At 43.1% G+C, this 17,698-nt stretch overlaps 1 protein-coding gene and 1 pseudogene across 4 annotated transcripts in view; one reads left to right on the top strand and one right to left on the bottom strand.

Moving 5' to 3' along the window:
- Positions 1 to 17,698, bottom strand: part of LOC108409882 (unconventional myosin-VI-like) — a 133,820-nt gene that overhangs the window by 42,235 nt on the left and 73,887 nt on the right. For 3 of the 4 annotated variants that reach the window (XR_012126169.1, XM_073224458.1, XM_073224457.1), the window contains exon 3: positions 12,033 to 12,102. The exons of the other annotated variant lie outside the window; for it this stretch is intronic. Coding sequence is in view for 2 of the 3 variants with exons in the window: in XM_073224458.1 (XP_073080559.1) it covers positions 12,033 to 12,102 (70 nt within the window). In the remaining variant the exon portion in view is untranslated. The remainder of the gene's footprint in view (positions 1 to 12,032; positions 12,103 to 17,698) is intronic. 4 annotated transcript variants of the gene reach the window in all.
- LOC140846768 (mitochondrial nicotinamide adenine dinucleotide transporter SLC25A51-like) lies at positions 12,113 to 15,878 on the top strand (annotated as a pseudogene).

Genomic DNA, 17,698 nt, shown 5'->3' with positions numbered 1-17,698 from the left:
CTGCCATATCCTTACCAATATTTAGTATGGTCAGACTGTTTAATTTTAGCCATTCTATATAAGCAGGTCACCTAATAGTTTTAACACCAGTTAAATATTGAATCAATTTCATTAGAACTTACAAAATGATTTTATATTCTAATATAATTTCTACATTAATTAGCAGGCATTCTTCAGTAAAATGGAGCTTTCTCTTATCAACTAAGATTATGTAGTTAACCCCAAATATAGTTCCCACTAGAAGGAGGTTAAATGCTTACATTTTTCCCTTTAATTGACAACAAAGTTGTTTTAATCCTCACACATTTTTGATTCAAGTAGGTCATTCTTGTTTTCTCATTTTGCAATTTGAACAGTATGACAGTGAGATTCAAAAGAGCTTGAAGAAGTAGCTCAAGGTCTAAATTTCAGCCAACAATCAAGAATCCTGACAAGAATTTGCTTCTAAAATTACAGGCCTCAGTTGCCAAGGTACTTTGAAGACAGTGTGCCTGTACTTGGGCGCCTGCTTCCTGGTAACGTGGTCTGGGCCTATTGAGAAACATCTCCTTTCCCCCTCATTAACTCCCTCATTTGCAGCAAGGTCAACCTAGTGTCTCACAGACTGTAGGGCTGCTCTCCCCAGCTCTGGTGCGAGGCAGAAGCTGAACAGTGTGGCTCAACAGCCCTGAAATACTTTCCTTTGCCATGAAAGCCCACTTCATTGACTTCTGAGCAGACTACTTTTCTTTCAGATATTAGAATTAATTAAAGGTGACGTCCTGGGTTCTTTTCCAAACAAGGATAGGGCGGAAAGCAGCAAAGTGGCAGGAAAGTCAGGAATCTGAAAGTGAGTTTAGAGGAGGAATCAGTAAGACACACAGAAGCTAAATGGTAGACAGGACAAATGTTCAGCTGGAAGGCTCTGGAACAGAGGTAGCAGTTGTTAAAATAGTCAATTACCTCTGTTTGTTGGTAAATAGCTCCTGTTCTGAGAACTCACGCCCCCACCCCAGTGCCTATCTTCTATACCTACTCTGAGTCCCAGTCTCTTCTCTGGCCACCCTCTCATGCATGACTCTTTTGATTAGCTAGGGTCCAGGCTGAACTATGGTTAAATATTTTGAATAACTCCCCTGGGTGTGGTTACAAACTGGATTGGAATTCTAACTGCTGTGCTCTGGCATCTACATTCTAACTTGAACATGAACATGGTGATTTCAAAGGTTTCAACAATTGTTGAGACAGCCTAAATGCTGCCTACCTTTGGGTCATGTGCTTTTGGGTACTGAGTTCTGATGCCACATGTACTTCTTACTAGTAGTATCAAAAGTTTGAAAAACCCAGGCTAGAGCATTCCAGGAGAAGGAGACTGAATGCAGGTACAAGGCTTGTTTCTGTAAAAGAAAGACAGATAACTAGGTGGTAGACAGGGGCAGGTATGAAGGCCAAGAGGCTCATGGTCAGTCGAGTGACCTGGAAGCAGTGAGACTCAGATGTGGGGCACAGGATGGAAAGATAGTAAATTGACTTAAGTATGTTGGGGACATAAGAAAGAAGCATGTGTTCAGGCATGCCTTGGAGATATTGCAGGTTCAGGGCCAGACCACCTCAATAAAGCAAATGTCGTAATAAAGCAAGTCAGCTGAACTTTTGGGTTTCCCAGTGCATGCAAGAGCTATGTTTATACTACACTGTGGTCTACTAAGGGTGCAATAGCATTACATATAAAATAACAGTGTATATGCCCTAATTTAAAAATACTTTGTTGCTAAAAAATGCTGACCATCCTCTGAGCTTTCAGCAAATCATGCAGTAACATTATGTCTAAAAAAACAATGTACATACCTTAAGTAAAAAGTACTTTATTGCTAAAAAATGTTAACTAACCATCAGCTGAGCTTTCAGGGAGTCATAATCACTGATCATAGATCACCATAACAATTATAATAATAATGAAAACATTTGAGATATTGTGAGAATTACCAAAATGTGACCCAGAGACACAAAGCAAGCAAATACTATTGGAAAAAAATGACACCAGTAGACTTGTCTGACACAGGGTTGCCACAAACCTTCAACTTGTTAAAAACATGTCTGCCAAGGGCAAGGACACAAGGTATGCCTGTATTTGGAGGCATGGTTCAAACATGATGGTATAAGCACTTGGCCAAAGACAGAGCAAAGAACCTAGGTCCCAAGAGCAGATGAAGTCGCTCATGGAGAGAGACACAGAGGAAGGTGGAAGAGTCCAGGAAGGAACCCGAGGGCTCCCTGCACTAGCAGGGGGTAGAGGAAGGCGCAGTCTGAAGGGCACTGAGAGTCAGGACCCAGAGAGTTGGGAACTTGCAAAACTGGGAGGGAGAGGACAAAGACGCCAGAGGAAGGGTATCAACAGGCTCAAATGCAATAGGTTGGGTAGGATAAGGACTTCAGACACCTGGGGTCTCAGAAGCTGGATGGAGGTGTGATTAGTATGGTGACTGCCAGGGTCAAACCTGGCTCTGGTACTTCTGAGCTCTGGGACTTTGGGCAAGTGACTTAATCTCTTGTGCCTCAGTTTTTCATCCATAAAATGGAGAAAATAAAAACATCTACCTCAGAGAGTTTCAAGGATTAAATAAGAGAGGGAGAGAGAGAAGAGAGACTCTCTGAACCCGGCTTAAAAGGTTGTTTACTGCTCCACATAAGCATATGCTAAATTATGACCACTATGTCACCAGCTACAGCTACTTTAAAATATTTTATACTTTCTGGGGCAGAGTTCCTTGGCTATGAACTAGAGATGAGTGTGTAAACTCTAGAAACTCAGGAAAGAAAGACAGTGAAGTAAAGACAAATCTCTTTCAAAACACAGAATTAAACACACACTAAAAATTGATATTTGGACACCTCCATTCTGCCCTCTTCAGTTGCTTTTTGTAGTAGCTTTTGAGGCCCAACTTATTTCCCTGTATTTGTGATTTCCAGAGCATAAGCCAGGATCAGTAAAAGAAAGATTTCTTAACCCCCTCTCTGCATAAGCAATTCTTGTATTCTGGCCTGGGTCCCTCTCCAGACCTTTTTGTGGGTCTGAAAACCAAGTAAGGTAATACCCTGAGGCAGGCACTGAAGTTCAGGCGCGGAGAAAGAGGGTGGAACTGAAATCAGAAAAGAAGTCTCAGGAATGTGGGGGCCAAGACTGTGCAGAAGGATGTGTTCTTGTAATATGTTGTTCCTCAGGGTTCCTGGAGGAACATAAGCTCAGTGAAATAAGCCAGGTGGAGATAGACAAGTACCAGATGATTTCCCTCATTTATTGTTGGCAGCCGCGCTCAGAAAATAGCGCCCAATGCAGGGCAGCCGGAAGGCCCAGAACTTCCTAATGACAAATCATCCCACACCACTAAACTACATGCTAATTGCGCCTTGGCATAAGGACCAATGAGACCCACCAAATGGTTATGCTAATAAGGCATATGGAGCCGCACCAACCAGGTCAGAGCATGAGAACTATATAAGCAAGCCTCTCCTTCCCCTCTGGGTCCTGCCCAACTCATTTGTTTCACAAAGAGCTGAAGAATAAAGCTTTCTGCAGAAGAATCCTGCTGTTGTTGCGTGCTGTTCTTGCCGGCGAGGACGGGGCGCGCGACAAGTGGTGCCGAAACCCGGGAACCAGAACATCACCGGCACAGGGAGGACCCTTCAGACATCTGGAGAGGATTCAGAACTGCAGGTCAGAAGAAAGCCCGGAGGGGTAAGTTCCGAGAGGCCCCTGCTTTTTAGGATGATGGTTGATGGTTCTCTGTAAATAAGGAGGCACCATGGGGAATGCACCGTCATTAGTCACGGCGCTGCAGACAGCTCTCAAAGAGCGAAACTTGAAGGTCTCCAGCAAAGTCTTAGGATCTTTTGTGAAGGAGATAGACCGTGTGGCCCCCTGGTTCATTTGTTCAGGGTCCCTCTCAATCCCGAGCTGGGACAAACTGGGGAAAGATCTTGATAGAGAGGAGGAGGAGGGTAGCCTGAGGGGAGGCACCAGGCCCCTCTGGAAACTGATTAGAGCTTGTCTGCAAGATGAGAGATGTGAAAAAGTAATAAAAGAAGGTCAGAGAACATTGACAGATATCCAAGAGAGCATGTCAGAAACGGAACGGGAAACAGAGAGCGCGCGCGGCCGAAAAAAGGCCACAAAAACGAAAGTAAAGAAACCCCAGAGTGAGGGAGAAAGCCCGCCTAGGGCAAAAGCGAAAGAGCCCCGAGAAGCGAGTGACGATCGCCTCGGAGAAAATAGTAAATACCCCTGGAAAGAGTTGAGGGACCTCCAACTCTCCAATAGGGAATCTGAGGAGGAATTAACGTCTGCAGAGGAAGGGGAAGAAAATAAAACCGCAGAGTGCAGAAGTAAGGGAACCAGCAAAGTTGAAAAGCGGACCAAGGAGAAAATGAAAGTAGGGTGTCCCCCGACGCCCGTTGCCCCGCCACCTTACGTGAGTGGCGCACTCTCCTTTTGCCACCCAGATACTCTTCAGGCAATTAGACATGTTTCCTGTATTTGAGGATAATGGCGTACGCTCTCACCAGCCCCTGAGCCATAAACAAGTTAAGGAGTTAGCAGAATCTGTTCGGGCTTATGGGGTCAGTGCCAACTATACCATAGCACAAGTTGAGAGATTAACAGAGACAGCCATGACACCCGCAGACTGGCAATATGTAACTAAGGCATGCCTTTCTAGTATGGGGCAATACATAGAATGGAAGGCATTGTGGCATGATATCAGTATGACCCAGGCACGCGCAAACGCGGCCGAAGGACAGCCTGCGTGGTCATATGATATGCTGACGGGCCAAGGACAGTGGGTAGCCAACCAGACCGCCTTCCCCTTACAGGTATACGCACAAATAAACACGTGCGCTGCCAAGGCATGGAAAGCCCTCACCAACAAAGGAGAAGTATCAGGCAATTTGACAAAAATTATTCAGGGGCCGAGCGAGCCATTTTCTGACTTTGTCGCTCGTATGATGGAGGCCGCAGGCAGAATATTTGGAGATCAGGAACAAGCGATGCCCCTGGTAGAGCAATTAGTATTTGAACAATGTACCAAGGAATGCAGACAGGCGATAACACCCTGGAAACAGAAAGGGATACACGCTTGGTTGAAAGCCTGTAGAGAAATAGGAGGGCCACTCACCAACGCGGGCCTAGCCGCAGCCATATTACAGAGCCACAAACAAGCCAGGATCACTAACAGAAGTATTAAATGCTTTCACTAATCTGTCACGAGGCCTGTCCCAGTATCTTTCAGGAAACTGGTCCCAGGACTTTGATGGAGCACTAGAAGAACTGCGGCGAGAAATAATCCACATCAACTCCACCCATCTAGATATCTCTGTAGCAGAAGGACTCTCTTCCTGGTTCCTCAGAGCTCTCTCCCACGTCAAGGAGTGGGCGGGCATGGCTGGGATGGGCGTGTTCATGCTTGGAGGTCTCATGCTCTTACTCTGGTTGTTATGCAGACTCCGCAACCAACATAAGCAGGACAAGGTGATCCTTGCTCAAGCCCTAATGGCGATAGACGTTGGCGCCTCTCCCCAAGTGTGGCTCAATATGCTTAAGAAGGAAGCTCAGCTTTAGCTTGAGGTAGCTCTTGCACCCTGAGCCCATGTGGCACTGCACCAGGCCCGAGTACCTCAATGCTTAATCACAGCTTTCTTTAAGAAGCTCATGGTGCAAGAGGGTTGAGAAAAAGGGTCCAAACCCTTTGTACCAAGCGGTCCCAACGCCAGCCAGAGGATGCGAGGCAAAGCACTGCAAGAGGTCTTGGACCCCTCTGAGAGGCATGCCTGACTGCATAGGGGTAGATGCCCAGAACCCCTCTCCAAAAAGGGGCACCAGGAAGTATGATGGAGGTCAGGCCTCTGTCTCCGCCTCTGCTGGCAAGTTCCGCCTTGAGCTTCTGTTAGACAAAAAAGGGGGAGATGTTGGCAGCCGCGCTCAGAAAATAGCGCCCAATGCAGGGCAGCCGGAAGGCCCCGAACTTCCTAATGACAAATCATCCCACACCACTAAACTACATGCTAATTGCGCCTTGGCATAAGGACCAATGAGACCCACCAAATGGTTATGCTAATAAGGCATATGGAGCCGCACCAACCAGGTCAGAGCATGAGAACTATATAAGCAAGCCTCTCCTTCCCCTCTGGGTCCTGCCCAACTCATTTGTTTCACAAAGAGCTGAAGAATAAAGCTTTCTGCAGAAGAATCCTGCTGTTGTTGCGTGCTGTTCTTGCCGGCGAGGACGGGGCGCGCGACAATTTATGGAGTGTAACAACAAAGCAAAACTTAAAGAACAAACAGCAGCAGACTCACAGACTCCAAGAAGAGACTAGCGGTTATCAAGGAGTAGGGGGTGGAGAGGGACAGAGAAGGGGATTGCGGGGCATCATGATTAGCCCACATAATGTAGGGGGTCACGGGGAAGGCAGTGTACCATGGAGAAGACAAGTAGTGACTCTGTAGCATCTTACTATGCTGATGGACAGTGACTGCAATGGGGTTGGGGGGGGACTTGATAATATGGGTGAATGTTGAAACCACAATGTTGTTCATGTGAAACCTTCATAAGACTGTGTATCAATGATACTTTAATTAAAAAAAAGAAGAATAGCCACATATCAACCTATATGTACTCTTTATTTAGTTGACTTTGAAAAAAAATCAAGGAGGAAGTAAAGACGTTACACTGTGTATAACCAAGAGATAGCAAGTGAACTCTCCTAGAAAAGACTAGATCAACTCCATTTCCCAGCTGTCACTATTTGGACAGATGGCAAAGACTGAAGGTAATTTAGTCAGAATTAGGTAAGTACAATTAGGCAAACTGATAGTGATATAAAAGATTAAAACTGTCATTTGATCTAGGAAGTGTCAAAGAAGCCATGTATTTTCTTTGTTCAAAAATAATGAAGAGTCCCATCTTTATAGCCAGAGAACTAGAGTGGGGTGGTGGTTTATGTCCAGTCAACAAAGAAATCTATGACTAGGTCATATTAGAAAAAAACCTCACACATGCCCAGTGAATAATTATAATTAAAACATACTAGTTAATATCTATCTGAATGATTTGGGGCAACCTTATTCACATTAAAAGCATTGTGTTTTACTTATTAATATTCTGGAATTTTTGGGTGAAGAATCTATTTTGGGGTTTCGTTAAATACTGCAACTATTTAAGCTCTATGATCAGCATGTCAGTGCCCCTGACATTTCTTCAGGTACATCTTCTTGTCATCCAAGTTTTTGAATTCAATATATACTCCTTATAAGCTGCCTTACATTCTCTGCAGAACAATGTGGAAAAGTGAATTAATTAAACAGATCTGCAAACATGTCAAAAGTAAGAAATCAAAACCTAAAACAAATAATTTTTTTAAACAACCAAATTGAACATTTTTAAGTCTGGAAGATATTAGATGATGTTATGAATTCATTACTTCATTCCACAAATATTTAGAAGTGCCTACAATATACCATGCATGTTCTAAGCCTGTCAGAGCAGTAAATCAAAGAACAATCCTCATGAAGCTTACATGCTTTTCAACAGGCTCAGATCAAGTATGATTTCCTGTTAGAAAATTTCAAGCTTAAAAAAACAAATGGTAGCATGTAAAATAATTATCCCCAAAATCATAAACCACAGATAAAATACTGACATAAATTCTGTCTTTATTGTATCGAAATTTGATTTTATGGAGGAGTGTGGCTTCATTTAAATATATTAGTGAACCTGAGACATAAAATTTGTAAATCATTAGATCTTTGAAGAAAAAAGTAAATAAAACAGTATTATCTTAATCTGAATCACCCTGATTACATATCTGAGTGTATACTATATTCTGACATAGTCTGTCCCACTCTCCCTGCCCTCCAACCCTGGGCCCCTTCCTGCATCTCCCCCTCATGACAGAGCAGACAAGCCATCCTCTCCCCAACCACCGTGTTTCCACTGCCGGCACCACCAGTCATCAGGACTGCAAACCTCGGTCAGTCCTAGGAGCATCTATCTTCTCTCCCCCTGCTTGCTCTAAACCAGTTTCCAAGTCTTTATACCATGTCATAAAGCATACCAGAGTACCAGGTGTGAGGTAGGAATGCAAAATTAGCCTTATCTGAATCTCTGAAATGTCTCTCCTTTCTTTCCATTTCTACTGTCCCATCCCAGTTAGATTTCTTTATCCGTTTTATAATTCTAATAGCCTCATAATTGTCTGTTGCCTCAGCCTCTCTCCTCTCTAATCCAGACTGCTTGGCACATCAATCTAACTGAACTAGGGCCTTAATTAAATTTTTCTCCTCCTCAAAAAACATCAGTGGGTCTCCATTAACTACCAAAGTCCATATTCAAATCTCATGTTAAGCCTGCATTCAACTGACATTTTCATATAATTTTCCACAACTCCCTTTACTAGGATCTCACTTGCAGGCAGACTACACTATTTACCAAACCCAAATACCATTCATGCACTGGGCTCTTCCTCTACATCTCTAGGTCCCAAAATCCACCTGTCCTTTCAAGTCAGTTCAAAGCCCGTCTCACAGATGATCCTTCCCCATTAAGACCACCAGCACCACCACAGCTGCCTTCTGTGTACTTTCTTTAGGGAGCTTAGCGCAGACTGCCAGCACTGCAGTAGTGATTCTGTACTGGTCTAGTTTTGGCAAGCTAACCCAGGCCCCTGAGGGCAGGACTCTGCCTGACTCGTTTGCTGGCTGGTTGACCCCTCACTGAGGCTGCATATATGCCCACAACTCAACACCCAGGCAACTCTGAGAAGAAGAGCCTCCTCTCCGTGAAGACCGCCCATGCTTCCGTCCTTGGGGAACGCACCTGTTCCCGTTCCAGGAACACACGCCTCACTTTCTGCAAAGCCACCTAGGGCACAGTGGACAGAATAAAAAGTGGGTGGGGCCTCTAACAGCTGAACAGCTGCTTTCTTTTCAATTGAGGGAAGATGTGGAGAAGGCAGGCAGCGCAGGCGCATTTGGCTTGGGTCTTGATCACCTATCCTACCCTTGTCCCAGCAGCCTGGTCTGCACACTGCCTTGTCTTAATCAAAGCACAACACTGAACCCCTCCCCAGTCTCTCACCTTCCTCTGAACTGGCTGGTATAGGATAGTCTCTGCCTCCTTTAAGTAAGAGTTCCTAATCCCACAGCGCAGTTCCCCTGGAGAGCTGATCAAAGAACGCTGAACCCGACATGTGTGTGACTTTTTGCTCTCATTTCTTCACCACCTTCCACACTCAGCGCCAGTCCTCGCAGGAATATCTGCTAATTCAACTAAATAAATCCCTAACTGGTGAAGAATCTGCTGATGACAGTAAGAATCTGGACAAGAGGGTCTTCTTCTTAAGTCATATTACTCAGACTATTCCATTTCATGAAGACTTGCAAAGGGGGGACAGAGGAAAATATTTTCCACCCTCAGTTTGCCAGAATGGGAAGTGGTTAAGTCCCAACTGCCTATGCATCCCCTAAAGGCACGGCCTGGAGCTGTCACCAGGGCCTCAGAAATGACCTCCTGCCCCACCGAGCGCCCTCCTGCTCTCCCCTCCTGGCAGCCAGCTACTTGGCGTGGCCACTTACATGTGATCCCTTATGTGAGCTGTTAGCCTTTATTGCCTGATTATTCATACTTAACTACATTCAATATTAAAATTTTAGAAAAAAGATGTGTAATAAGACAATAAATAAATCTGTTTCTTCATGAACTCTCTAAGAAGCATTTTGGCTTAATAAATATACACCAAGCATACCAAAGTGTCTAATGAAGAGCGAGTATCATGTAATTATTAAATCTAGGGCTCTGACTAGGGGGTCACCTGATTATTTAAGACCCTGCTGCTCATTACAGTTCAGTTCAGTAAGAGGAAGAAAAAAGGAGCCGACCCACAGCTTGAGCGTGGCAGAAGCCAGTCGGCGCTACAGTCACAGCCGCACCAGTCACCCCATCCCTGGAAAAGAGACTACACAGGAGCTTCGGGAATGCTCTCCAATATTACAGTCTATATTATTTCCACTTTCTAATGCTAATAACTCATGAAGAATACTGTATGTCATGTAACTAATAACAGCTTTAAACTCGACACACAAAAAATGATATTACACTAATTACTGACTTCACATTCCCTGAATTGTTTTCTTCTGGCATTAAGACCCAGAAGTCAAGTGTGAAGGTAAAATTAACATACTAATCTCCACCTAGAAACTGGAGCTGAGAGCATAAATCTTGCTCTATTATCAGGGCATTATCAGAAGACACCCCGTATCTGTGTTTCAAAGCACCTTTACCACACAGCTCCGAACGCTCCACACACACCAGGTTTGCAACCGTCACGCTGGACCAGGATGCGAGAAGAGGAAAGTATTTTAGAAATAACCCCATGAGACCCTAAAAACAATGCTGTGCCACCTGGCGGAGGACAGAGATTCTGTGGCAAGCCTCAGACCAAAGTGATAAGAAACGATGGCACTTCTTTAGCTGGAAAGCCCCTGTTCTGAACTCAACGACCAGAGCGGCATTAACCGTGTGGCTTCAGAAAAGGACCTGAAGCAGGGCTGCGCTACTGCGTGCGGAGGGCCGCCAGCACCCACCCAGGGACACTGCTGCACCTGGCGTCGTCAGAGGAAAACGCCTCGGAGCGGCAGCAAGGGCATACTGAGACAGGAAGACTGAAGGGCTAGCCAGGTGTACCAAGACAAAACCACAGGGAGAAGGTTTTAAAATATTAATTTAAGAAATGGACTCGAAACCATTTTTCATGTTTGGTTATCTGTGAATATAAAGATGAAAAAATTCACATATTCTAAATGTGAAAAGGATTAATTCCTACTTCTATATACCCTACACATTTTAGTGGAGAAGAATTCTCTCATTTTGAATATAGCAGAATCTCATTCCTTTTTATTGATATCTGACTGCTCTTCATAAAAATATTATCCCATCAGACAAATTCCCTAGCAATTTTGGAAAAAAGAGAGGAAGCTCCACATTTTTTCTCAATCTCTTACACTAATAGTAAGAGCTGTCATTTCCTGAGTGATGGTTAGAAGTCAGGTGCTACCCCAAGCATTTTAAATAAGCCATCACTAAGCATACAACATACACACTATTACTCCCATTTTACAGATGAGAAGCTTGAAGAGGAGAGAGAAGTCGCCCACAGGCACACGGCTTCCTAGGAGCACAGTGAGAATCTGAAACCCAGCCCCCCATTACTCCCCTGTCCCGCGCTGCCCCATTCACACATGCACCGGGGGACCTCACAGGCTCGCTCAAATGGGAGCTCCAGAGAAGACCAATAAGGATGTAATATATTCCTCTCTCTTACTTTTTTTCTTTAAATGAAGTTTTTAGTGTCAGATACCTTGAATGAAAGCCATGACTAGACACGATTCTTAAATACTGCCAAATAAAAAATGAAATACGTTTACTGCTTAATCTTGAAAATATAAGAATAAACATGGCCTGTTCACTGGATAAAGCTTTTTTTTTAGCATCAAACATGCCAAAACAGTTATAAGTCAAATTAATGTTGTGCTTTAATGTTCCAAAATCAATTTTTCATTTAGTACTTATTACACAGTATTTTTTTTTGATGCTTGTTTCCCTCAGTGACATTAAATGGGTCCTTCTTGACTCAACTCCCAAATTACTAAACCATATACACTACTTTAAAAATCATCTGATTCTAGGTGAGGTTCAAAATAACCTTCAAAACTGCTAACAAGCGATTTTTAGCTCAGGCTGCAGAGTAAATTATTACCATTCCCCACATTTACACAACTAAGGGACACAAAAAGGACATTCAAGGGACTGTTTGGCCAAAGTACAAATGCCAGGCAATAACTAATTTAGGACTTCTGGGCCCCTGCGTTCATGTGAGCCTTCACATAAAAAGGCTATGTTCTTCTGAACCAGCGGGGTGTGCCTAGTACTATAACCACTAACTTAGTTTTTGGAGCAACAGCTTCCTTTTCTGTGCTGAGAACTGGTTTGTAACTTGATACTTACAGTTATCTTCCACATCTTTCTTACTGTCCTCTTCTGCAAGGAACACTTGGTTTGTGAGTGCCAAGAACATCTAACAAACAGAACAAGAGCTCATCAATCTGGCGGTTTATAAATAGTAAGGAAAATAAAAGAGCTTAACTGGTCACACACAATGTAATAATAGCAACAATATGCTCTTCATTAAAATACAATACAAAACCCTACTATTTAACAAGTAGGGTTAAACTTTACTCAAGTATATTACCCAGTATTACCATGAACATGAAATCAATATTATACATCAGTAACAAAATCTTATGTGCCAACACCTAGAGTGGGACTAAGCAATAAGTATATTAATATTAAACTTACACAGGCATGCTATACTTAAATTTTTTTAAATAAAATTTTTAATGTTTGTATATAGTTTTGTCTTTAAAAAGGAAATAATCAGGCTGGCTTGCAGGCTCGCCAACCTGCGGGCTGGTGGCTACCGAGCACCCGCGGCGATGGGTTAAAAAAAAATCCTTCATGAAGAAGATCTTAAGCAACATGATGGATTCAGCTCATGAAAAGAGGCCGCCAATCCTAACATCTTCAAAACAAGATATATCACCTCACATTGCAGATGTCGGTGAAATGAAGCATTACTTGTGTGGCTGCTGTGCAGCTTTCAACAATGTGGCCATCACCTTTCCCATTCAGAAGGTCCTCTTCCAGCAACAGCTGTATGGAATCAAAACCAGGGATGCAGTACTTCAGCTCAGGAGGGATGGGTTTCGAAACTTGTATCGCGGAATCCTTCCCCCAATAATGCAGAAGACTACCCTGGCACTTATGTTTGGTCTGTATGAGGATTTATCTCGCCTTCTCCGTAAGCATATCAGCAGCCCAGAGTTTGCAACCCCGTAGCATGGCCGCAGCCCTTGCAGGGACTACAGAAGCCATTTTCACTCCACTGGAATGAGTCCAGACATTGCTTCAGGACAACAGGCATCATGACAAATTTACAAACACTTACCAAGCTTTTAAGGCACTGAAATGCCATGGAATTAGAGAGTATTATCGAGGCTTGGTACCCATTCTTTCCCGTAACGGGTTCAGCAATGTCCTTTTTTTTGGCTTCCGGGGTCCCATTAAGGAGCATCTGCCTACGGCAACAACTCACAGTGCTCATCTGCTCAATGATTTTATCTGTGGAGGCCTATTGGGTGCCATGTTGGGAATCTTGTTTTTCCCAGTTAATGTTGTAAAAACTCGCATGCAGTTGCAGATTGGTGGGGAATTTCAGTCTTTTCCTAAGGTTTTCCAAAAAATCTGGCTAGAACGGGACAAGAACCTGACAAATCTTTTCAGAGGTGCCCATCTGAATTACCATCGGTCCCTCATCTCTTGGGGCATAATCAATGCTCCTTACGAGTTCTTGTTAAAGATTACGTGAAAGAAACTATCAGTTATGTGCCATTTATCAACTAAATAGACCTTCTAAGAAGAATGCAATTTGGCCTCATTCCTAATTGGCCAAATACCAGGCAGCATCGTAAGTCCAGGGCACAATGAATGTGGACAAAGCTGCACCAAATTCAGATGAAAGGTTTCACTAGGGAAATTTGAGGTTCTTTTTTCTTTTTTTTTTAAGGCCGGGGTTGATTTTTTTTTTTTTTTTGATTATTGGGAACTTTAGGCTGAAGGCCTGGTTAATAATAGCTGCCTCTGTGATGGCTTTTGACAAGGAAACTAATAGCCAAGATATGATTCCTTTCCCCAAAAGTCTTTGAAACCTTCTCTATTGAAACATAAGTGGCCATGACCAGTTAGAGAAAAGGCCCTTAAAAAGCCTTGTGGGGTCTCAAGCTAATTTCTGGTTACTCCGTTTCTTGCCTCTCTGCTCTTAGGAGTTGCAAAGGGTAGTCTTTGTTAAACTTAAGCACGTACCTGGCAAGACAAAAGAGCAGAACAGAGAAGAAAAATAGCTTATTAAGCACAGGCATGAAACATGGTAAATTGTTTGTATTAGTTTTGGAACTGAGCACCTGTTGGGATGGTCACTAGCTAGACTATTTCTGTCAGACATGGCAGACTCAAGCAGCTAATGAAAGCGCCCACTTTTCTGTCTAGGTTTGAAAGTTCTCTGTGTAGTTTTGAATGTGACTTTAAACCCTTCCAAAATACACTTATGTTAGTGTCACTTATTTCATTGCCAAAAGAGGTAGGGAGTTAATTTTGTTATAGGCATTTCTTCCTGTTAGGAAGTTTCATATTAATTGCATGTAGAGCAAACTCTAGCTCAATCTCTTTGAATTATTGTTGCCGTCTTAGTGAAAAGCTGAGGATCCTCTTCTTTGAGTAGTGCTTTGTCATAGTCATATATCCTGTTGCCTTGAAACTCTTTTTAAAACCTAAACACTTCCATAAAAATTCTGTTTTGGAAGTCTATTAATAAGAGCCCAGATTTTTTTATCCTGGCTTTTAAATGATACAAGAGACCAGCAGGAAAACTCGTCAGAATAGCTTTCACCCATAGTGCTAGCTATCTTTATCTTATTCTTGAAAATAGACTTCTGTTAGGATTTTTACATTTTGGGAACCAATTTTGTCATTAAAACAATGAGACAGTTTGAGAGGATAAGACCTAAATAAAGATACTTGAAGGGTTAATTTTAAACTCCAGAAGTTGGTAACAGTTGGATAGCATACTCATCCTTTATCTAATAGACAAAAACTTGTCAAAAGAATCCGATTTTAAAATATTTTTTCCAGGTAAATAAGGCAGAATGACTCATATACCAGTTGAATAAAACATTCAAGATGTTGTAGAAAAGTACTTTATCAATCTTTTAAAAATCCACATCTGTAAATAATATGTAATATAGATTGCTTGCCAGCATCTGTGTGGCAGAGGAGGTAGTTAGGTTTCTCACTATCAGTTTGTCATCATTCTGGGTAGTTGCATATGAGTATGATCACTTACTGACCAAAATAAAATCAGGGTCTTTATAGTTTACTCAGTTCATGGGCAGATAGTCCAAAAAGATGTTTACCTCTAAATGCAGTAGGACTGGTCAGATAGAATGAACTCTTTTCCAACTGTGGAGGGTAAGGAAGCATGTGGCAGGCAGTAATAAAGCTCAGTAGCTTTACCACAGCTCTGTTTGACAATGTTGTGCTGAAAATTGCAATTTTAGAAACCCAGGTGCAGATGTAAAGATTTCAGAAAATAAGAATTTGACACCATGTAAATGTGAGCAGCATCCTTTGGCTATTGAATAGTCGGAATCTGAAGCAGGTGGAATTTCAGAAATGAATGACGAAAACTCTGGTGCTTCACGCCAGTGTGTGTCCCCCTGCGTACTCATGGCCATGTCGAGGTGCTCAGTGCGTGGCAGGTGAGAGCCTGGGCTCATGCTTTGGGGATTGGCGTCCCAGGGCTTCCTTAGATCGGTACACTCCATGCATGTGATAGTAACCTAAGTTCTAAAGCACTTCTGTGACATACAACTAAGAATTTTGAGGAGGGTGCTTTGGCTTCTGCTGTCTCATATGTGGCATTTAAAAACAATAAATATTTTTAATTGTTAAAAAAAAAAAGGAAATAATCACTTAGCTGTACCAACAGAACAGACTATTACTTAATTCTATAGTTTGTGTAAAACAGATTCTACACAAATTTCTGTACAGAATGCGTCAGAAATATAAACAGTATCCAAAACTATTTGGTCTGTAAAATTTTAGGTACCCTTGAATAAGTCTGTATTTACTGTATCACTTGAATGCTACGGTAGAAACTCTAGAATTAAGATAGTATCTTGTAAGATAGCAGAAATGATCTCAAATTACATCTAAAGAGAATGAAACTTTACCCATGCCATTCTAACAGTTATCTTTTAGTTTACACTTCTCAAACCATTACAGTTACTCCTGTGGTCAGAGTTTCCACCAATATCAAATAAAACTCCAAGGAAAAACTGCTCAATTATTTTAAGATAATATTTGTACATCTACATAGGCCAGAGTATCAAAAAAAGGGCTGCTGCTGTTCGCAGAGAAAAAGAAAGGCTGCTGGGACCACTGCAACTCAAAGTCGTACCCAAGGCAGAAAACTGTTAGGGCCTCAAACTCTGAAAGCTAATTATTTAGAACCCAGTACACATGTTCTTTATATTACAGATGTGGAAGAGTATAGAGGCTAGATCACAAAATCAGAACAAATCCTTAATGTACATTAATTGTATTAGTGGTAATACAAAACAATCCACAATTTTTAACTCTGTGGGGAAGTGTGTTCAGAAGTAACTGCTGACATTCTACACCTATAACGCTCAGGTTCACAGCTGTGGCAACAAGGGTCAGGACCCCCGGATTCCAGGTGTTGGTTCATCCTCTTAGAAGCCATGTGAAATAAAAGAGGCCCCAGGAGGTCAGAAACTGGGGAAGACGTGGAGCACAGAGTTCCTAGGATGCAAAGGTTAGAGGCAGGACTGAAAAGCCAGCTGTGAGTCCTAAAAAGTAGTTTCTTTCCCTCCTTTTTCTTCCCTCTAATTATCACCAGTCTCCATCTTCTTCTCCCGTTCACCATCTACTCACTAAGAAAGGAAATTTGTTACATTAGGGTGACTGTCTTCTTTCAAAGACAGGAGGCTTCTTCTCCTGTTGTGAGCAGCTCACGTACCGGCACACTGATGAACAGCAGGAAACTTCGACCACCCGCCAGACACAGTCAGCAAGCTCCAGAAACAAAGGGACAAGGAGGCACCCTCTGCACTCTAGAGGACTGCACCCAATGGGGCGAGGGCGCAAGCCATTGCCCCCAGCAAAGCATTCCAGGAGACAATTCATGCCACTCTGTAGACAGAATGAGAGTTCCTGTGGCCAGGATTCTCACCTGGCCCTGGTTGACTAGCTCACTGCACACCTGTGGGCAATACATGGCTATTGACTCTAAATAAAGAGCTCCGCACAGTGCTCTGGGTGCGACACGAGCAAGAGAGAACTGCAAGAGAGCACAGCAGAGGCTGGAGTGGTGGCAGCGCCAAGGACAGAGGCCCAGAGGACAGCTGTGCGGACAGAGGGGCCCAGAGGCAGAGAATGGCTTCCTGCATGCAGACTTGCTCTGAGTGAACAGGATTCTAGGGGCTGATCTGCCAGCTGGAAATAAAGTTGGGTATAACCCTTTCACCCCGAGAACATTTTGCTGTCATATTCTTTGGGCACATTGAATCCATAGCGAACTTGGCCAGGGCTGAAACCCATTGGCAAGACACACTCCTTGAAGGAAAGGGTAGCCAATGGTAAATTCTGTCGCATGGGAGGAGGACAGAGAGATTGGACATCTGGAAATGTTCAATAAAGGAGGCCTCAATCAGAGTCTGGAGATGAACAAGCATCTGCTAAGCAAAGGGCCAAGGAGAGTGGCATTCTGCAGCAAGGCAGCCTGGGGACAATGACGCCAAGCACCCTGCCACAGAAGGTAAGACCAAAGACAGGGAAAGGGAAGTGTGGGCCCATGCGGGTCACACATACAGGGCTTTACCCTGAAGGCCAGACTGCTGCAGTTATGAGGCAAGTAATCAGTTGAGAGGTTCAACACAGCACCATTAACAGAACAGAAGATACTAGGAAATATCAACAGGCATCACATGTAGGAAGTATATTTCATCTGAGAAACTCTTTCATTTATGAACATATGT

Source organism: Manis javanica, chromosome 16, assembly GCF_040802235.1.
Source record: "Manis javanica isolate MJ-LG chromosome 16, MJ_LKY, whole genome shotgun sequence".
Classification (NCBI taxonomy): Eukaryota; Metazoa; Chordata; class Mammalia; order Pholidota; family Manidae; genus Manis; species Manis javanica.
This window is presented reverse-complemented; position numbering and strand designations above follow the sequence as displayed.